Source organism: Mytilus edulis, chromosome 9 (genome assembly GCF_963676685.1).
Source record: "Mytilus edulis chromosome 9, xbMytEdul2.2, whole genome shotgun sequence".
Taxonomy (NCBI): Eukaryota; Metazoa; Mollusca; class Bivalvia; order Mytilida; family Mytilidae; genus Mytilus; species Mytilus edulis.
This window is the reverse complement of record NC_092352.1, coordinates 35,808,584-35,832,107: the sequence shown is the minus strand read 5'-3', so window position 1 is coordinate 35,832,107 and position 23,524 is coordinate 35,808,584. Positions and strand designations below refer to the sequence as shown.

The window sequence follows — 23,524 nt, the reverse complement described above, 5'->3', positions numbered from 1 at the left end:
GATATCCTACCATGCTTAACTAAATTTGTGATGATTTTTTTTTAAAACATCACATTCTATACATGTATGCATACATTATGTCATGGCTTTGTTCATTTATATTTTATATAGAGATGACAGAAAATCCTTTTTAAAAATGATATCCCATAAAATAGGTCAATGGTATTTGGTTCACTTGAGTTGATTAAAACACTCAATATGAGCTAGCACAATTCATTGAGACCAATATAACATAAAACTTTATATATTGTGTATATAGATTGGGTTCCAGCCCAAACTTTCAAATACTGGATCAACCAGAAAATATAAATAAATAAGATTTTCTTTCTAGAAAAAAAACTCTTAAAAGAAATAATTAATTTAATTCCTCATAGTTAAGAAATAATGAGCAATGTTCCTCTTTTCAAACAGTTCAAGTTTATATATTCCATTTGAACCCTATATCTGATTTTTGAAAGTTAAATTATTCCAAAGGATGTGAAAAAATACACATTTGACTACATATCAGTTTTAAATTTCCTTTTGAATCTTAAACATGATTAATAAAAAATTTCCCCTATTAAAATACCTGTCTATTTAGCAGAATACTCAAGTCCATAATTTTTTTATATATGAAACCTCAAAAACTTAAAAAAAAAAACAAAAAAACTCAAGTGCATACCATCCAAAAATATGTGAAAGCTTGGACAAATTCTGTACTGTAGTTTTCAAAAATTGCAGATTAAAATAGATTATTACACGGAGTAGCCAAACAACAGAGGTTATGGCTATGAGTTGGCTAGCAACAATCGGATGCTGATGGGCAACATAAAAAATATACATCAATTATCATTGCAGTTAGAATATAGACAATACTGCTCATTTATACAATGTATTTTTTCTTTCATTCCCTATCAATACATTCACAACAATGATGTTAATAAATATATGTATGATGTATCACAATTTCATATAATATCATATTCAGACTTGCCTTGTTTTCATTGCTAATGATTATTTATGAGGGTGTGAATTTGTTTTACAGAATAGAGAAAATGGACCAAAAATATAAATAGAGAATAATGGGCAAAAATTATTATAAAAAATAGAGAAAAATGGTCTAAAACAATTGAAGAATACAGAAATGAAGAACCCCTCTCTTCACTCTTTTATTTATCATGGGGGCATCCACTGCCAATCATGTCTGTATAAAATGGTATGTGCAATTGATTACTGAAAATGCAGAAATTATAATGAAAATTTATAATTGGGAATTTTGACTTAAATGAGAGATTTATTATTGGGATTTCATGAAAATAGCATAGTATCAGATAAAGGAAACACGTTTTTATTATTTCAGTACTCCTTCAGTTATATTTTCCCAATTTATGTTTAAGGAAAACTTATATATAACTTATATGTCTCTCCAGGGAGAATTTTACAAAAAAATTGTCATATTTATCTTTTGAAATGAAGTCCCACAAGTGTAAAATTACAATTTGGTAAAACAACAAAATTAAAGGGTCACCACTTCATAACTGTCCTTTCAAAAATTATCAAGTTAAAACTGTTTAAAGAGAATTCAATGGTTGGATTTTTCCCCAAATCCAAAATTAACAAATAAAAAAAAAATTGACATGATGATTTGAAACTATGGGTATATTGATCAATGTCATGGTAACTACATGGCAAAACTTGTACAGATAAATAGCAATTCAATAAATTAACAATAAATTGGCTCCATCATAAAATATACAAAATCCTATTTACTATCACACAAATCTTTTTAGCACTTTTTAAAATGGTCATATAAATATTAACAGAAATAGATTTCCAAACAAAAACAAATACAAAATTGTCACAGAAAATCTAGCAACAGTTGAATTGTGAAATGGACAGATAAGTGTTGCTAGATTTTCTGTGTTGCTACTAACTAATATAATAATAAAGCTACAACAAGTAACAGAATAAAATACTGGAATGGCAGTCAAAATTAAATAATTTAAGGATACCAAAAAGCTATGTTCAGCAAATATTAGCCTTTAAAACACTAAAACATTATGGATTTTCATTTCATCGTCATTATCAATAATGGTGATTAGTTCTTATTTCATTTTATCAGTAACACAAATGAAAAGCAAAAAAATTTATGAGACTGAGATGATGGGTGTGGTGATCACATACAGGATGTCACGACATTAAATTAACATGTTTTGTAAATTCAGAAATTATTGGTTGTATTTTAATTTTATCTTTGTGATTTTTGAAAAATAAGACATTTTAAATTATTGCGATTTAAAAAAAATCTACATACAGTTATATGTAACTGAATTCTTATTATAACAATTACCCAGTTGCATTATTTACATACTATAGATTCATTTATTTTTATGGGTAACAATTTTTGTGAATTGCAGAAAACTTTCCTATTCATGGATATATGAACTCATGTTTTACCAAGTCGCCTTTCAACCTCATAGAAAATTTGTAATTTGATGATCAGTAAAATATGCGATTCATCTGTACCCATGAACATTGGGTATCTAACGAATATTAAATAATGAATCCACAGTAAATATAACCTAACAATAATTTCTGAATTTACAGTACTATATGCTCAGAATCCTGTCCAGGCTAAGCACCATCTTCATCATAAACAAAGCAATGTGAATCAATTGATCCAAGACTATCATTTAAGAACTACTCGTTTTAGTACACCTAATATAGTACCGGGTAATAAATTCTAAAGTTCTTACAAATTAAATATCCAATAGTGATAAATAAAAACATAGTTTAATCATTCAAATCAGTAGGTCAGAGGTAAATTGATTGGTCCCTTTACATTTTCATACAATATAAATAACAAAAAGTATCATTACACTCATAAAATTTCATTAATATAATCATACATACATAATGTTGCAGTCATCTAAAACTGCTACACAAGTCATGGATTGAGCTTAATGTGAAGATGATTTATCTAATTGGTTTTAGATGATAAACAATGGGTTCAAAGATTATAACACAAAACAAAAAAAATATCACCTTTTCAGTCTTAATATATTGCTGTGACCTAAATCTTTAAACTAAAAATCATAAGCGATATTTTTCTCGGGATTGCGTTTTTTCAATCCTAGATTGGTAAAATCTGATTTATTGTTTGTCAGAAATTGTCTAGAAAAAAACTTCCCCCCAACTTTTATGTTATTCATGTGCATTGACCTTCACAAAGAACTCTATAAAACCAAAAAAACTCAGATTGTTGAAGGTTGGACAAATGGATCAAAAGGTAAAAATATCTGGGCCTTGTCAATATGTATTTTAAGATTTATTGTACACAACTAAAATATAAAAATATAGGGTGCTTTATACAACCGAAAGCAGGACACCCCTGCCTCTACCTTTACGCATATGATACAAAACCATGATTAAATTATTTTATAAATTTCAAATAGTGTTTCATTTAAACCATACTAGCAATGTCCTAAATACAAAAGTGAAAATTTCGTTAAATGCATAAGCTATTGTATAGCCATAATTCTGGCAAGTCCAGGTAGTATCTGTCCCTGAATTGGTCCGTAATCAATACGTTCCCCATCCACCATAATGTTACCCTTCTCAGTCAGGGGTACTATCCTAAAAGCTAAACATTTTATAACCTCACATGCTGGAGAATTAATATGTTCACCAGTGGTAAAATCAAGAAAAATTTTCATAAGATCATTCTTTGACACTCCTTTTCTGACCAACATTAGATGAATACATCCATCATTTAACTTGGAGTCTGGAGAGACTAAATTCTCTGGTCCTAAATATGGTAGATAGATAGCTAAGGCTGTAACAAAGTCATCTTCTACTGTCGTCCATGTCTTTGGAACATCCTTATCTAAGGGAGATAACAAAGGACTTGGAACAGGATCGGTAGAATCGGAAATAGTTGAAATGGTTTCATCAACAGACTCTTCAAAGACTTCATCTGTTGTTGAATTAAGATTAAAATCAACAAGCCCATTTTCAACCTCCCCATTTAATGCGTCATCACCAGAATGATGGCCACTGTCTTCATCCTCGTTTTCTTCATCCTCATTTTCTTCAGATAGTTTGTTGTCGGATTTCGATGTTAGTGAATTTTTTGGTTTTTCTCCCCGTGTCATATAACCAGACATATTTGCAGGCATTGACTGAGATCTTATTCTCAGATCACCCTCATCTAAACTTTTAAATTTTCCTACACAACCAACTTCATAGACTGAGTTCAAAGCTTCCTGGTTAGAGTCATTACTAAATATAGTATATCGTCTTGGTCGAGCAAATTTTACACTTTTCGAAGATTTTCCATTCTCTTTCAACTTTTGGTCTGAAACAGGTAGAAAGGATATTCTTGCTCTATATGTTCTTAGTTCTGAAAGATAAAATGTTAATGAACTATTATGGGGACAGCTTTAATCATAGATTGCCTCATTGGTATTATGATTTACTAATTTAAGGAAAAGTGAAAAGTATTACTGTTTATCAACCTGTGTTTGGAGATAAAACATTCTTAATCATTTGTGATTACAAACATTGTCTTTTTTTCTAAATTTGGCTGAATAATTAAAACAGAAGTGGAAGTAAAATTAAATTTTAACTTGTTAAATTTCAACTTTTAAGTGAAAACAAATGTACTATAGGTAACCTACCATATGCAATATAAACTTTGGACAAGACTTAAAATAATACCAATTAAGTGCAAAATGTAGATCATATATTCATATGCTGTTGTGGGGAAGCTGCTTTACTAGTTTAGAAATTATTATGTCTTTTTATTATTGCGATTATTTAAGAAAGGACAAAAAAATGTGAGTTTAACTGTGTATCAAATATCAGAATGTTAATTCTTATTGTTGCAATACTCACCCAGTCAAATAATTTGCCTTTAATTGAAAACATCTCAATAATTTCTGAATTTACAATACATCAATACATAATTGTAGCTCCCTTACTGTCTGAATTAGAGATAAAACGAAATTAAAGTCAATGAGTATCTATAAAGAGTAGGTCAGAGTAACCTGCTTTTCATAGGATATTGTTTTACTCCTTTGGACACTTAAATAACAGTATTTACCACTTTCTTAGAAACACTTACTAATTATTCTCATGATTGTATATAAGACAAATCTGGTAGATCCTATAGATCTTAACTTCTCACTCTCATAATCTATATCAGCTATAATTCCCCACGCTACAGACAGGAACGAGTAGATCTGATCCGTAGGAGTCTGAAGTAGTACTAAATCTATGGGTAATATTCTGTGTTTTATTAATATAAATGAAGAATGAAGCGCCATGTCTGGATCCATTGGCTCTCTGCAATAAAAGAGTTACAATGATGAAAAAAAATATTTTCAACAACGAAATATATTATTATCATGTTTTTAATAACCTCTGTTCAACCCAACATAAATTATTTATGTGTTACATGCTGTAATTTCTGTTTAGTACACATAACTTAGCACATACAATTATGAGAACTTGAAAAATGGCAAAAAAAAGAAAACAACTCAAACGTCGATATTGTAAGGTGCACCTGAATAGTCTTTCATAATACCTGATAAACCAATTTACTAAACACATGTACCTTGGCTATATGGTGACCTAAAGTGGTTTATTTCTATGTCATTTGGTCTCTTGTGGAGTGATGTTTCATCGGCAATTATACCACATTTTCTAAAATAAAGTTCCATCAAAATATCTCCTTTCAAGACAGGACTATACAATCTATTTTCTAAAAAATTCGATTGGAAAGTTTTTAAATTTTCAATAAACCAGCATCCACAGAGGCAAATTTTCCCTATTAATAAACGATTAACAATTAACAAAAAGTTGTTGGGAATTTTAACTTGACTGTCTGAGAAATTCATTTTCCAACAGTGTTTATTGGTAAAGAATTACAATTATATACGTAACATCTTATTTACTAACATACCCTGCCAGATAATTTATGGTAAAGAATTACAATTATAGACATAACATCTTATTTACTAACATACCCTGCCAGATAATTTATGGTAAAGAATTACAATTATAGACGTAACATCTTAACTTATTTACTAACATACCCTGCCAGATAATTTATGCTACAACACATAGCATTTCCAGATCCACCGGGTAAACAACCAATAGGGAACTTGATGGCTTTGGCCCAATCCTTCCGACTCATCAAACCATTTATCACCTGAAATTGTGTATAGATGTATTAAAAAATTCTACTTCTCTTATGGAAAAATCAGAAACAATGCAAATTATGCCAAATCATTGTATAATGTTATTTTCTCTAACTCTATGGAAATATATCCCTTTCCGAACCCATTGTATAAAAAAATTTAATCAACGTGTGGTTGTCGGTGATCTCAGAAGATGATTGGCTGAGTCAAAGGGTCATAACCTTTCTCAGCTCCCTGAAATGATCAAAATGTTCTAACAGGTGTTTCTGAAATTGACAACTTCGTGGAAAGTGGAAGCCGCACTCGAAGGGAATTTTGTTTTAGAAAAAAGGAAAATTTATCTTTTAATCATTAGAGAAACAGATTATTACATAGTAATGTGTGGATTATTGGTTTTATCCAATCTCGATAGTTAAATTATAAATTTTAAAGTCCTCGCCGAGGCTCAGACTTTAAAATTGATTATTTAACTATCTCCATTGGATAAATCCGTACAAACAACATGTATCAATGTAATAATCTATATTTATATCTACGCAGTGCATGCATGAGCTAGTTAAATGTACAGCAATAAGGTGCAAGATAGCAAAGTAGAATGAATATCAGTCAGTTTCATTTTGTTATTTAATTTTTTGTTGTTGAATTAGTTATTTATTCTTATAATAGTTATCAAGATGATATTACTCAAGTTGACTGCTGTATTTTTGACATTTTTATTTATTGTGTTTGTTTAATATAATTGCACACACATTGTTGTCAAAATTTTGAATTCTATGTGACAATCACACAAGTTAGAGGTTTAGCTAGCTAATAAACTAGGTTTAATCCACCATTTTCTACATCAAGAAATGTCCCAAGTTAGGAATATGACAGTTGTTTTTAAATAGTTTGATGTGGTTGACCTTTTGATTTTGCCATTTGAAAAAGGACTTTCTATTTTGACTAAAAGATAAATTAAAGTGTTGTAGTATTAACTTCTGTTAAAAATATATAGCTCAACTCAAAAAGCTCTCAGAAATTGATTCAGCCGATGCACAATATTATATAAAAGAGTATGATTTTCAGTGAAAAAGAACCTAATGTTTATTTTCTGTGAAATATCAATGAGGGAGGGGGAGGGGCATCAATAAATTCTATATTTTTAAATTTGCAAACCTTAGTAGCAGGTTGTACATTGCAAAAAAAAATGGGGAATGTGTCCATGGGACATGCACAGATGATGCATATCATATAAAGTTATAAGGGACATAACTGAAAACAAAAAAAGTTACTCTACCCTAATTTGTACTTGATCTGATTTTTGTGGTAATTAGTATTGTGTATAGTTTCATAACATTTGATTGAGGCAAACAGAAATGAAAAATTCAGCAAATTTTCACTTTATAAAGGGGTTACATAAGTAACTCTGGAAAGGTTCAAGTGACGCCACCAAAATTCAAACTTGATCTGTGTTTTGTGGTAATGAGCATTGTGTACAGGTTTCATAACATTTGGTTAAGGCCAACTAAAGTTAAGGAATGGAAACTATCTTTGGGATGTACGTATGTAGGTAAACGGACAGAAAGTCACAGGACAAAAAGTCACAAATAATTTGTTGACAATTGATTGAATATACGAGAGAAAGATCTTGAAATATTTTCTTTTTGTAATATATATTTATTTCTAAGTTTAGGCAATTGTTCATAAGCCTTGATAAATGAAAATTTATTAAAATTAATCATACATAGGACATATTTCTTGGCAGAATGAAGCCATTTAGGTAGTTAGCCACTGTGACATTTTGTTTTCAAAGCAATTATTTGATCATAATTGATAATTATTGAACACATTTTGTCCTACATTCACGTATGTACAGACAGACAAGGGTAAAATTAATTGCCCTCTCCGCTATAGGGGGGGTATAACAACAAATTCTATCATTTTAATTTAGATAACATATTTTTCTACAACATACACAATATATCCCATTATTGCCCATTATTAAAAATTCATAAGTCAATCAATAAATCCTGCATCATTTTTAAATAATTCTCAACAGTATGTTGCAACAGGATTGCCCATGCTCAATTATCATAATAAATTAGAGAAATTAAAACTGTATTTTAAAACATGAAAGATTAAATAACAATGCATGTGTTACCATAAAACTGCAAATATTTATTATTGATATATACATGTAGTTTATATATATACAGAGATCTCCTTATGCTAGTGATTTACAATATTTCTCCACTCAAAAAAGTTGAATTTTGCATTTTCAACATTTCATATTTATGATTTAATAAGATAAGAATCTAAAATTTATAACCTTCAAAAGTAATAAGAAATAGTTTAACTCATGAGCACACTAACAACCAGGAGAAGAAAAAAATGTCACACTTATATGTTTTTCAGTGTTTCAAGCAACCTGAAAAACCTAAAAAAAGTAAGGACAACAATCCTATAAAAGGTGCAATAATTTGCTAACTTGACACAGCTTCTGGTATTTATAGAACCAAAGACAGGTACTATGACAATTCCTCAGACCTTGTCATCCATTAAATATGTAAATTGTTGAACTACATGTAGCTGGTTTTTCTTTATTAAAAAAATCATGCCAATATATCACAGATACAAACAACAGAGAGACAAAACCGAACAACAGACATGCAAAAAGACCGAACAACAGTCTACGAAATCCAACATATTCTAATGAGAAAACTTATGACAGAGCAACACAAACTAACCCCACCGTAAACTAGGGGATGTTCTCAGGTGTAATTTTATTAGTTCTAATATATTTCAGTTTATCCTGTTCAGGATGCAATATGGTCAATAATTATATATACATGTATACTCAATTTCTGATTATTCAATTACTGTAAATTCAGAAATTATTGCGAGGTTTTTATTATTGCGAATAATGCGACAGAGTTGTAAACGCAATAATTAAAACTCGCATTTTGTAATATCTTAACTGAATTAAGCATGACTTTTCTCAAAATCGTAATAATTAAAATCGCATTTAATTTAAAATGACAAAATCGCAATAATAAATGAACGCAATAATTTCTGAATTTACAGTATATATAACATCAATACTTCATAAATATCTTTATTTTACATCATAACAGATTTGTTATAATTTATATTTTTGCCAAATCATCAAATTTGTGTGACACAGTAAAATCACATGAAATAATCTTAATTGTAATAACTTCCTTATAATTTTACACTTCCCAAATCCTTATTCTATCTAACATTTAAGCCTCAGGAAATTATATAATAAAACACCTCACACCAATCAAAAACTGTAAAAATTACTTTTAATTATTTATCAAGCAAGTGTTACATACAGTATTTTATTAATTGTGGTAGCAATTTATAGAATTTCACAAATTAATACTCTCACAGACATTTAAAAGATACTACGAGCCTGCCAACACTGAGTTTGAGAGTTTGAACCCTGCACTTGGCAAGCAAATTAGACTCTGATTTTAAATGACAAAGAACAAATGTTCTTTCTAGGCAGGATGGCTTTCTTAACCAATAAAAAAACACCTTTTCATCATCTTTGAAACACTTTTTATCTTGAAATGATTAATATAATGCCATTATGGCTCCCCTGACCCCACTTCCTTTTAAAAATAGAATTTGTGTTTAACAGGATGAAAAAAATCATCTTTCTTAGGAAAGAACAACTACCCATACTACAAAATTGGAGAAGGATAAATTTTCAGTTAGTGTTGTATGAATTATATCACTATGATCAGTAAATTATTTTACGGGAACAGGATATAAGTCATGTACTTTTAATCCAAAAATATTACATTGTTTAAATAGCATTTAAGTCAATTTAAAGTAGCTTTAGGACCTATACATGTAATAGAAATTATACAGTACATTACATCATACAAAACTTAAACTGATGTCCAGGCAAATACATATTATATATGCCAGCTTCTTCTTTTTTCTCTTCCGGTATTTCCCTGGTTATCAAAATTGTTGTGTAGTCTTTCCAATGTATTTAACATATTTAAACATATTTGTCTCATCCTTATTGCAAATTAAGCAACTAAAATATGTTTAATTTAATACATATTTAATTGTGCCCTTTTGATTGGTGAAAAGTTGATTGTTTCTGTATTTAGCAGTAAGATTGTAGGGCAATTTATGACAGTATATGTCTGTTTGAGATCTTTGCCAGCTACATTTTTTGTGTACTTTACCAACAACTAGCCTAAAACTGAACTGTCAATCAACTGGGTGTTTTTGCTCCATGTTGAAGGCTTTTCTGAGATATTTGAAATGAAAAACAGCAAAACAAGATTTTGCTTTGCATATAGTTTTTTTAAGTACTGGTAGATCTATAAATATATACATCATATTCCTTCTTTTGTATGTGCATTATTACCAATCATCTACAGTACCTTAAAATTCATAATGCAATTTTTACCTCGTAAATGAGTCCATCACCTGAGACAATAACCAAACCGGAGTAGTCTTCTAGCTTCAATGTCTTGACAACGTCTGAAGCATGACCAGCATACTCTACAATAGACACATTTATAAATTTATTTTGTGAACAAATTTACAGTGATGTAATTTTTAATTGGTTGAAAGGGGGTGACTTCCAAATTCTTTCTTACAAAAAGAACTAAGCTGTAAAAAAGAAAATGTGGTATGATTGCCAATTAGACAACTTTCCACAAGAAACCAAATGAAAATCAGTCATAGTCCAGTAAAAGTTAACATTTAGTGATCATTTACTAGCTTCTACCAATTTTAGTTATAAAGTTATGAGATAAATTTTGATGAAAAGAGGTAAAACAACATCAACTTTATGAACTGTCATCTGAAAGTGCAAGACACAGTACATGTACAATGAATGTGGATTTTTTTTTATTATTAGGCATGGTTTGGAAAAAAAAAAAGGTAACTTGCAAATGGGAAATCTTTTTCATAATATGAAAACATTTTATTAAAAAGGTATGTTTGTAAAATAGACAAAGCAACTTGGAATAACAGTACTGTATTTGAGTTAAGTTTTACCACCCTCAAGTGGTCCAAAATGCAGTTTTTGTACTGGCAATCTGTTCTCATTAATATGCAATACTCATAATCATGTTAGTTTTCTGTAAAAAATGACAGTGATTGCCCTTTGTTGCCAATGAATCTTGACTGTCAACTGCAGAATTGATGGCACAATAAGTTGCCATTCATTCAAAATTGGTGTTACATGTCTAATTGTATATGAGAATTTCCTTTTACTTAAATAGGGGTCCCAACCCTTATAGAGTTTAACTTAACTATCCCAAACCCCAATCTCACACTTACCCATATCTAACCATAACACTAACCATAACCATAAAACCTAACCCTAACCTAACCATAACCATGAATTAGTTTTACCTCTAAAGTTTAGGGACCCTTAAAGTAAAACAAGGCCAAGAATTTGAATTAACATATTTTCTATGTACAGTGTACAACTAACTATAGGACCTTAGTTCACAAGAAATGTATATTCTTTCATCCATTACTAAACTATGTATACTTCCTACTGAACAAACTGTGACAATCGTGAAAAATTATCATAATAGAAACTATTTTAGCAACAATGCTTTAGACTTTTGATTGCCATTATTGTCACCTCTCATAAAAAGTTGTAAAAATTATAATTAAACAGAAGTACATGTAGCACTACTTTATCATAGGATTATAAAATCATGTCAATATTATTGAACCAACATATATATACCAAAAGCAATACATGTAATGATGATTATAACATCTAACATGGAAAGAAGAACTGTCATCTTATTTTCAATACAAATGCTTTGATATTATTTTCAAATAGACAAAATAGATCATATGTCAGCAGCAGTCAGAACTCAAAAAGATATTTTACATACTAATACACAACTTGTTAGCAAAATATCCTTTTATGGAATGCTTTTGCTCATACCTAAATATTTATGAAAAGATCTCAAGTGACACTCTTTTGACAGTTTATGCAGTTATGGTACTTGATTCAAAAAGTTTTTAGTCCTTATGCAAATTGTTAGGCAAAATTCTAAAACATAAATACAGATGTGTGACCGACTTACAAACATCTGCATCATGTTTTTATGTTCATTTAAAAAATAATAAAAAAAAAATTGAATTCAAGGGGCTAAAGAAAGTGGCTCCATCACACCTGCATATCATTTGTGAAATTAACTTGAAAGAGACAAATTTATTAGAATTTCTTTTCTGATATCATATATCTATGGACAAAGTGGTTTAGAGAGGTTGAAGACTGAAATTAAGTTCTAAAACTTTCTGTGCATCTTTTACCTTTTAAAGGAAAAGAAAAAATAACCTTGATTATTATTTTTTTTTTGTCTATTTGTCATTATCAGTTTCCCATAAATTTTACACAAATTTAGTAGTTTAAAATCAATGACAAACAACTTGGAAGGCTATTTTGTCATCAAGAGCTTCCCATATATTTTATACAAATTTTAGTAGTTAAATCAATGAAAAACAACTTCGAAGGCTATTTGACCTTGTCCTTGTTTATTATATGTTTGTTTATCCAAGTTGATTTAAAACTAACCAAAAAGTATATGGAGTGTGAAAATTTAAATATAATCTTTAAAAGTTCATCAAATATAGGCTATTATACTTCATGGGTTATTTCAAGTTAAGAATAAAAAAACTAAAAAAAACAGTGACTATGCTACATTTTTGTGCAAAAAAATGTACAGAATGTGTGATCTCTCAATAAAATTTATTCTGGTCATTTAAAGACCATAACAATAACTTATTGGTGTTCTTCAGTCTTAGTCTTCTAAATGTAAGGGAACCAGAAAAATGTTGTTTTTTATCACAGCAAATTTGTAAGCTCTTTTTGAGGACAAACAGAATTTGAAATGATTTGTGTAGTTATTATTATTATTATCTGTAATTCATAAACGTGATACATGTAGTTTGTACCTGATGATTATTGTAGGTTTAAATAGGTGTTGAAATCTAATAAAGAAACAGAGGCACTATCATAATAAATGTTACTTGCTGTACAAGTACATATATACCTTAAAAAGATATAACGATAATTACTATTGTTCCCATGGAAAATTTGATGAAGATTATGCACCATATGAATTAATGCATTGATATTTCAGAGGTTGAAAAACTATTAATCCATGATGTAGAGAAAAAGAATCAGAGGAAAAATTTTAATATCATAAGTAATTTATGATATTGTTTTAATTATTAATCCATATGACTTGATTTGTTTGTAAATGGACATCTGTCATTCTCATCAGCAGTAGCAGTCAGACATTTGGTATACCGGTAATATCTTATTATTTTAACAGCAGCATATATTCCTTAAATTTATCGCTACCTAGTTTTAAGTTTTGTTATTGTTCGCTTCTTTCTATTTTTAAAAACTTCACTTTCAATTATAATATTTTTATCTATAATGAGTGAATAAACATCCTAATCAACATAAAATTGAGAATGGAAACAGGAAAAGTGTCAAAGGGCAACAACCCAACTAAAGGACACCAAAGAGTCTTCAGCGCAAAAAGAAATCATGCAAAAAATAGCCCAATCTAAAAAAGAAGATTATATAGCCCAATCTAAAAAAGAAGATTGCCAATGAGACAATTCTCCACAAGAGACCAAATGACACAAAAATTAACAACTTTAAGTCACTGTATGGCCTTCAACAATGAGCAGAGACGATACAGCATAATCAGCTGTAATGCCACAAACACAGAGAGAAAATCCCTCAGGAAACGGGCCAAGGCCACCAATGAGTCTTCAAAACAGAGAGAAAATCCAGCAGAAAACAACAACACAAAGCCAACAATGGGTCTTCAACACAGAGAAGAAATTCTGCAGAAAACAACCCAACACCACCAATGGGTCTTCGATTCTATAGAGAGACAATCCCATAGAAAACAGCTCAAGACCACCAAGAGAATGGAAAAAGGGAAAGTGTCAAAGAGACAACAACACCACCAAAGAGCAGAAAACAGCCCAGGACACCAATGAGTCTTTAACACAGAGAGAAAATCCTGCAGAAAACAGCCTAAGGCCACCCATGAGTCTTCAACACAGAGAAAAAATCCTGCTCCCAGAAAGGTGGGCTTCAGCTGGCCACTAAACAAAAATGTGTACTAGTTCAGAGAAAGTGGAAGACACACTAAACTCCTAAACATATTGATGAACCAAAATTAAAAACAGATACATGACTAACAAAGGCCAGAGAAATAAATTATATTTGTAATGCTATCCTCTATTTGCAAGAACTACCATCCTTTTTTCAAGTCTTCAAATTAAAAATATCTTTTCTAAGGATGCTGCTCACTGATAAAAGTTACTTCATGTAATAAAGAGATAACTGTTTTGTTTTTTAAGCTTTGCAAACGTCCATCGGTATTACTGTCGCAAATTTAGTTTACCTGACCATGCTTAGTAAATGCACTTTTATGTCAGGAGAGGGCATCTTTATGTAGTAGAGTAAGTTAATACTAAGCATTATGAGCATTCAAACTTATTGCCTTTACAGTGCTACATGATTGTCAAACTTAAGGCTTATATATATATTGAACACTTAGCACCTCATCAACAATAAATATGGAACAAAACCAGTTTACAAACATCAAATCATGAATTTAAACACCAAATTTTGACTTGAACAAAGTAATTGGACATCAAAACTATTTTGAACAGGACATACAAATGTATTTCTTATCTCATATATCTATAGGCAAAAAGGAAGGTCTTGTTGAAGTTAAGTTATAAATTTTCTGTTACATAATCTTATGTTATGGAAAGAAAAATGGGCCTTGGGAATCTATTCAAATCCTTCTCGTTTATCTCATTTATTATAAAAAAAAATTAGTTGAGTTAAAAACTAGATTGTAATCCATGACAAACAACTTTGAAGGTTACGTTATTTGATCTATATTTACATGTACTTTATAAATGTTTATCTAAAGGTGAATATTGACCGTGATCATGCTACATTTAAAATTAACCCAGTAAATGTATCTGGAGTTTGAAAATTTAAATACTGTGGATTCAAGGTGAACCACAAATTTAAATGTTTAAAAAAGTACAAATTTTCTATAAGCTTCTAATCAGATTTTGGCAAAACCATGAACATTTCAATTTTCCCTCCAAACACGAAAATTAGTGGATGTGTAGTATCGATATAATCTAAACCTGAATCTTATTTCTACTTTAAAATAAAGAACAAAACACTAATATACATGCAGTAACAATGCTCCGCCTCCTTTGTAAACAATTGTATAGAATGTTGTCTCATACTGAATTTCAATCATGGCTCTTATTGTACTTCTATACAGATTTAGTTAAATAAATGTCAAAATTTCCATACACTAAAAAACTATAAAAATACATGCAGTACATTGTATGTCAACTGATGGGGTTTTCATTTTGTCAGGCCAAATAAAATAGTATGTGTGGTTCCAGTTACATCAAAAAAAAAGTTAGGGTAGGTAGGTAGGGATTTTTTTTTAATTTTATGTTTTATTTTTACATTGAGTCTATGGGAGCAACATTCTGACTTTAACAGTGCTTAATTAAAAAAGACACAAAAATCTGTAGGGTAGGTAGGGTAATTGGAACCACACATATATTTTTATTTGGCCTAACCAGTCTTTACGTCTATGCTACATATAATGTACACCAAAAAAAAAATCAGATAGCTAACATGTATAATACCATATAGATTATCAATGCACCATACATGTACCTACCCTCTTTTTAGCAAAAAGCAGGACATGTATCTACATTTAACACTGGTCATTCTAATTTTTTAATTTCCTCTTTAAGTCCACTTTCAAATAATGTCAAACTATGTACTGTAATTGGCTATATGCCAATTCCCGTAATTGACATTGTAATTGGAGATCCCTTCTTTCAGTTGTCTCCCTTATGAGGGACATACATTTTTATTTACAATGTAGAGCTAGCAGAAAGAGCAAATTTACCTTTGAGTAATGTCAAGAATCTTTAAGGTTTTCGAATCTTTAAATTACATTAATTTGTTGTTCAGCTAATTACTTTTGACATCAGAAATAATTTTTCATGAAAAATTAGTTAAACCGCCGATACATCACTTTCAATTCATCATGTTTTGCATTGGCAAAAGATGTTTTTGTCCGGTATGGAACCAGTCTATGATTGACAAAGGGAGGTAATTTGTTTTAAAAGTGTGTAATTGGCAAATGGACTATTAGGAGAGGAAAATGAAAAGATATTATCCAATGTAGGATAAAAACCATACATTGCTCTTAGAAATTATTTAATTTACTTGACGTTTCAAACTCACTACCAAACAGGACAGAAAACTTGGTTTTTACCCATTTCCAAAACTTGTGCAAGTAAAATCAACATTTAAGGAATAGTATATGTACCTCTATACTGAATATTTCTAATGACAGACAGTATTGTTAACTATTTTATTCAATACTTTTTACAATAAATAGGAACAGTGTACTTCTTGAATGAAGAAATTAAATGATATTACAGGTCAATCGTCTGAACTGTAACATGGTAACTGGTTCATACATGTAGCAAGTATATATGAGGCCAGGTTTTAATCAAATAATTATATTTAAGTAATAACTATTACAAATGTATTTCAAGACTTCCTTAATTTGTAAACAGGATATACATAAACCATTGAGGACTGCTTCATAAATAGATTTCAGGAAATCCTGTTTGATATTGTCTACCTTAACCCACATAAAAAGCAGCCTACCAGAAAAATTTAATGAACCAAATCAGTTCATTTTTTTTTAAGAATTAATTTGTTCTCTAACCTTGTTTTCTTGTCAAAATCATGTAACTTATGTTGTTTGCTGAATAAACAAAATGAAATCATCAGATTCTGATTATCAACCATACAAGGCATGGGTAGGCAACATGAAAGAGATTTTTTTAAAGGTACATGTAGTCTGAAATATTTCAGCACCTCCACAAATGATCTGTCAAAATGCTTTATTTCAGGAGGTCCTTAAATATTTCAGGATATCCAAAGGCCCATGCTAAATTTATGGTTATATCCTGAATCCGAATTATGGAGGTCCAGAAATATATCAGGACCTCCTTACAAACAATCATTTTAACTTAAATTCCTTGTCATATCAATCTCCAAGTTGCTTCATTATCAAAATGGTAGGCATACATTGTACACCATAAATGCTGAATCCTAAAACTCTCACCTGTAATAAGTATTTTGTAAACAATATCAGCTTCATCTAACATAGGTTTAACTGTGCTTTCAAAGATCTGTTGTGCTTTTCCAGGTCCACTTCGTGGATTAATAAGGACTAATACTGTAGGACTAGGAGGTAGAGTACAAAATTCCACTTCTGAAACAGAAACAGTTATTGTTTAAGATAGATGTCTTGTTATCAAACTGTAGTTTAAGTAAAGAAATTTATGTCTGATGAAATTGGGCTTTATAATCCCTTATGACACTAATATCAAGAAAACTAGAGGCTCCCAAGAGCCTGTATCTGTATCGCTCACCTGACTCTACTAGGGTTTTTGAAATCATATAAAAAAAAGATAAAATTTGGCTACAAAGTTACAAAACTTGGTCAGCACCTCATAAGGAACATTCATGCTATGTAGAGTTTTATTCCATTCAGTGGTTCTCTAAAAGAAGACTCTTGTATGCATTTCCCCTAGGGTCCTATGTTAAACTAAACCCCCCGGCTGGTGGCCATCTTGGATGATGGATCGGCTACAAAGTAACAACACTTGGTAAGCACCTCATAAGGAACATTCATGCCATGTTTGGTTTCATTCCATTCAGTGGTTTTCTAGAAGAAGTTCAAAATGTATAATGTTAACGACAACACGACGGACGCCAAGTGATGAGAAGAGCTCACTTGGCCCTTTGGGCCAGGTGAGCAAAAAAGGGGAGGGGGTCAACAACCCAGTATTACATCATACATGTACAACTACACAACAAACAGATAGTATTCTAGTATATATATATATAGTTATTTCTTATATTAATTTTCAGTTCATATCAATGATTTTTTTTCTGTGCTGAGTAATTTATCTATTGATTGACTGTCTGTTCAAATTGAAAGCCATTTTCAGTGCAAATACACCTGGGAAATTTCACATGAATTGAGATTCATGTGAATTTCACCTAAGAGAGCTGATACATGCACATAAAACTCAATGATTTTATGTAAGTTTCATGTGAATTTTAACTAAAAAATTCTTCTGATCTTTATCTAGTAAGTGTAGCAATGGGTTTTGCTCATTGTTGAAGCCACATGATAAACTATAGTTTGTTATTAAACTTCTATTTCATTTAATTTTGGTCTGTGGTAAAGAGTATATGTCTCATCAACAATCATAGCACATCTTCTTATTTTTTTATTGATAGAATAAGGGGTTATCAAGGTCAGATGATCATCATTGAAAACATGGTACAGGTTGCATTTCTGTAAATATTGACAATGCAATATCCATAGGAACTCCTTTTACGGCTAAAACTGTACCACTTTTACTATGAAGTTTTGAAAAAAATCTTATCCTAGAATTGAAAGTTCATATGCACCACAATTTTTTTCAAAGGTCAAAATATAGGGCTGTGCGGCATATTTTCAACGTTTCTATGGCCTGAACTTCTCAGAGTTTAAACTTACACTAATTTTCTTAACTACCCCTACCTCGAATGAAAGGTTACCACAGATTTCAATGTAAACAATATGCACGTGTTTATTTACTGATAACATTCCCAAGTTCTGTCTCGGTGATATGGAACACAGAGAGCATAACTGGGAACCAGTATGTAAACAAAATTTATTTTCTATGAATATTCAATTACTCCCCAAAAGAGGCGTGTTTTGAAAAACAGCTGTATTTACAAAGTGCAACCTACAATGTAAAGAGTTATGATTTTATGTTTAACCATTATAAACATACATGTAGTTGTTTATCTATCAGATTTATTTTTAAAGTATGACCAGTTATTTAAACTTTAAAATGACAAGAGGAATATACTCATAAATTCAATTCATTCAAATTGATTAATCATTAATAACATACAACTTGCCAAATATATAAATCCTGCATATTCGGGTCAAGGATACATCATTTAATAGCTCTACTAAACGGATTAACTGAGATAAAATGGGTAGCAAATTTGACCACAAAACAAATACTTGGGTAGAAGCAGAAATTTTGCATAGCATTAGCATGATAAGTTTTCACATCAAAACCTAGAGATTCAGTCCTATATGTCTAAATCAATTTCAGTAAAAGTTACCTCCCTTTGTTAATTTGAATAAAATATTATCTGTCATCGGATTATTAGGGCATATACAATACAGCAGCAGGGGCAGAATAACAAAGCATCATAAATTAACTTAGAATGAAATTCAAAACAGTGTGGCTGTGGCCATTGCTTGACACATTAAATTCATACATTGACTGGGACAATTTAGGTGAACGTTTGTATGTAACGACCACTGCTCACTAGGTACTTTTTAAAGACACTTAAACTATGGGGTCACCAAAGGTTCTCAACACCTTAATAAAGTAATTTGAAAATCTAATCAGAAACAACACGATGTTTTGATTTATATCAATTATATAAATCAAAACATAAAGGTTATTCCTGATTAATTTTTTGAATTATTTTATAATTAAAGGCGTTAAGAAACCTTTGGTGACCCCACAGTTTAAATGTCTATCGTAGGTATGTCGTGAACAGTGGTCGTTACAGACAAACGTTCATGTAAATGGTTCCAGTAAATGGATGTGTCAATCAATGGCCACAGCCACACTGTTTTGAATTTCATTCTATAGTTTTCTTAAACCTGGATCATGATGAGCACCTACAAATATAATATTCCTAGACCTGTCTTACAATATTAAATTTTGATGCACAATGGGATAACTGCATTCAGACATTGTGATCTACAATGTAATTATATATATAGTGCCAAAAAAAGAAATTTGGTTTAGTCTAGAATAAATGGTACATGTAGATTTTTTTCTATATAAATGCATTTGTGGGCTTGAAAATTGCCTTCTCAATCGCCTTCATATAACAAATTTTTACAATAAAAAAATATAGAATTCAACTTTCATTATAAATTATGGAACTTACATTGTAACACTTAGGAAAACTTTGTAAAAAACACGGTTGAAAACATCTTTTCACTAACAATATGATTTAAATTTTTCTAAAACAGGAATGAGAAACAAACATTTCTTTAAAGTTAGATTATCAATATAATTAATTCAATTACATTTTAAATGTACATTTATCTTGAATCATATAAGATTACTAAAATAATAAGAATAACCCTTTAAAATTTTGAGTTCAAAGATATATTTTTTTGGATTGATTGACAAACAATTTGAACTTTAATATTTGGGGAACATTTTAATGGTGTGATATTAACCATTTATGGATTGGAAAGGTCGAGATGATCATGAAACTACATTGTACAATCACACGAAATACAAGATAAAAAGCATTGTAATCCAATTGTAATTGTGCATTTGATTGTACTCTGTCATATACATGTACAATGTATATTGAGAAGGAGTAAAATTATGATAGATTGCCATGCACAATTGTATATGACATTTGGTGATGCTATCTTGAATTGCAAAAATATATAAAAAGCAGAACATATAACAGGTATAAATTTTGAACAATTAAAGTCAGCATAAATAAAAATATGAAAGTTATTCCTGAATGGCATTAGATACAGAAGCATAATCATCCAAAATTCTCTGAAAAATCATTCAAGTGAGTCTGCTCACCTCATCAACTTGGTTATGGAAATAGAGAGTATTTAAAAAGTATTTTTAAAATGTTGCATATTTGAGCAGGCAAAAACTAACTATAATATGAGGACATAAATGCAAGGCAAATCAAGACTTTCAATAAATTTTTATACATACATTTGTACATGTAGTATGACAGTAATTCCTATAGTGGTTTGGTGTACAGCAAGAATAGCTGTATGACAATATTAATGGTGCATAAAAAAAAGTACATAATACGATGTATTAATTAATTAGAGCTAAAGAACGATTAAGATCTCAGGCATTAACAAAAGTCAATCTATTAATACAAGTAGCTAAAATATGAGCCAATGGACCCCTTTTTTCTTTAAAGGAATGTATGTAACTATATAAACAGTATAGTATATTTATATCTCAAACAGTGAGTCATGAAGATATATTTTTCTTGCATATTTGGATAGTACAAATAAAAATAGACTGTGTCCAAAAAATTTGGGGAGAAAAACAAGATATTTTTTGTATCCTATGCCCTTTAAAGTATCAATTGATTGATTCTCTTATTTATAATCTTCATTTGACAGTTGCATGGTGATTCCTATTTGAATGTAAGTGTTCAACCTGGGACTACGGTGCAGTCCGGTGTATCCGCGCACCTAAGACTTATGACTTCACTTCATTCAACTGACAAAACCAATAATTGGATAATATTGTGTGAATACATTCATGCCATACTTTTATTTCATAAAATTATCAGTTTGTAGGGTTTCACCCTCAAGATTTTGTGTAATGTGTGTCAAAAATTGGGGAAACCCCTGTTCTGAGAGTTCCTCCAATGTCCGGTGATTTCGCGCATGCCTTCCAAAAATAGCTTATTTTGAATAGAGGAAAGATTTGCTGTTACGAAAGGTAGCTAAATTCAATCCAATCACACCACCAAGGATGCAGAGCAAAATTTATTTCAATCTGATAAAAATTTGACCTAAGTTAAACAAATTTTATTTGATGCTGTATTTTTTTTAATGGACATTGGCCAAATATTGTAAATCACGGGATTGCAGTTATCATTTCAATCTTGAACTTATCAATTTTATTCTTGTTTATCCTTTCGGAATGCTAAAACAATAACGAGAACAATTTTGTTTGCGTTGCGTTGTTGATATAACGAGCCGGCCGCGCAGACACCAGGGACTCCACTGTAATAGATAAATGCATTAGTAGTCCATGGTTCATCTAGACCTGCTCAAATAACAAGCTATAAAATTAAGGAATAAATAAAGCAAGACTATGTATCAAACCAACCATTAATGTTGACAACAATGTTTCTTGACAAGCAGACGATGACATTTCTCCACTTCTGACATACTTTTAAATTGTCTTCGAAATTTTGAAAATCACATAGTCCAAATGAATGTTCATATTTAGATCGTTTTCGCTTTGATTTTCCTTTAAACTGATATGAAAAAATAGAAAAATATGCACTGGGGTCCTTCTCAGATTTTCCCTTTTTACAACGACATCCCACCACGTCACCGAAATGGATGCTTTTTTGAGTTTTCAAAACATTTTTCTTTTGTGGCAATTCATTAAATGTTATCCCTTGTTTTGTAAGTTTCACATCATATTTTGTCAGTCTCATAGGGTACATATAAAAACATCCCGCTAACAGCACTTGTGTTTTATTCTCCATGTTTATCTGCTCTGTCATGTGACTCATCACATGGTACCCATAAATAGGCTAGAAATTATATGATTGTTACGGTAAGCTGTGTTACCACTGGCAAATTCTCGACAATACTTGACAGTTGTTATCGTGTCGAAACTTTTATTTAAAACCAAAAACATACAAATTCATAAGACTGGTTGACATGCAGAAAATGAACCAATCAATATATCTTTTTTATGTTAATAAATTCGCGTTTTGCCGAGCGGAACGAAAGCGAGGATTATGTGGATTAAAAACATGTTTCGTATATATATAAGCATAATTAATTTGCACCAATTACAGTTTTGAAAAGGTATCAATTGCGCCACTCTCTGTTTTGCTGTTGGGGCGCCAATAAATAGAATCAAATTGCGCCGTATTTTATACCTGTATTTTTTTGGCAGTGGCTAGAAGATATGTGAGCATATGTGATTGACTTAGTATAATGTTTTAACAAACTGATGCAATGAGATTTTTCACTTTAAAATTATTTTCTTATATATTTTAATCAGAGCTAGCCGGTAAAATTGCCAGTTCTATACAAATAGGCTATTTTGCCGGCTTTAGATATTTTAATCAGTGAGATAATAAGTGAACAGAATTAAGGAGTGTGGTTCTATTTTTTAAGTTATAAATACAAGCCTTTGATTAATGTTGAACTGAGACATTTTATTGTATTAACTGTATACTATGAGTGAGCATTTTATTTCAGCATTTTTTTTTTCAATTAAAATGAAAATAATCCGCCATTCGGTAAACTGCCGGCCTCAAGCCTGTATAAAGGAGATAGGATGTCAATCATTAAATTGATATATAAGAAATTGTAAATAAGTTCATCAAATTC

The 23,524-nt window shown here is 30.4% G+C and overlaps 1 protein-coding gene across 1 annotated transcript; it reads right to left on the bottom strand.

Annotated features, from left to right (window-relative positions):
* Positions 1–874: 874 nt before the first annotated feature.
* LOC139488245 (sphingosine kinase 1-like) lies at positions 875–22,769 on the bottom strand. The gene is made up of 6 exons (XM_071273727.1): positions 22,278–22,769; positions 17,411–17,560; positions 10,618–10,712; positions 6,078–6,193; positions 5,105–5,325; positions 875–4,381 (listed from the first exon to the last, which is right to left on the bottom strand). Exons 1-6 carry the CDS (start codon positions 22,690–22,692, stop codon positions 3,501–3,503), a joined length of 1,878 nt encoding a protein of 625 aa, XP_071129828.1. The 5' UTR covers positions 22,693–22,769; the 3' UTR covers positions 875–3,500.
* Between the last annotated feature and the right edge of the window lie 755 nt (positions 22,770–23,524).

Bases quoted from the DNA above. Each gene is read 5' to 3' on its own strand.
- LOC139488245 (XM_071273727.1), bottom strand. From the start codon at position 22,692: ATGAGTCACATGACAGAGCAGATAAACATGGAGAATAAAACACAAGTG. The intron at 10,713-17,410 runs GTGAGAGTTTTA...TGTCTATTGTAG, and splicing joins TTACAAAATACTTATTACAG to AGTATGCTGGTCATGCTTCA. The intron at 5,326-6,077 runs GTATGTTAGTAA...CTTTTATTGCAG, and splicing joins AGCATAAATTATCTGGCAGG to AGAGCCAATGGATCCAGACA.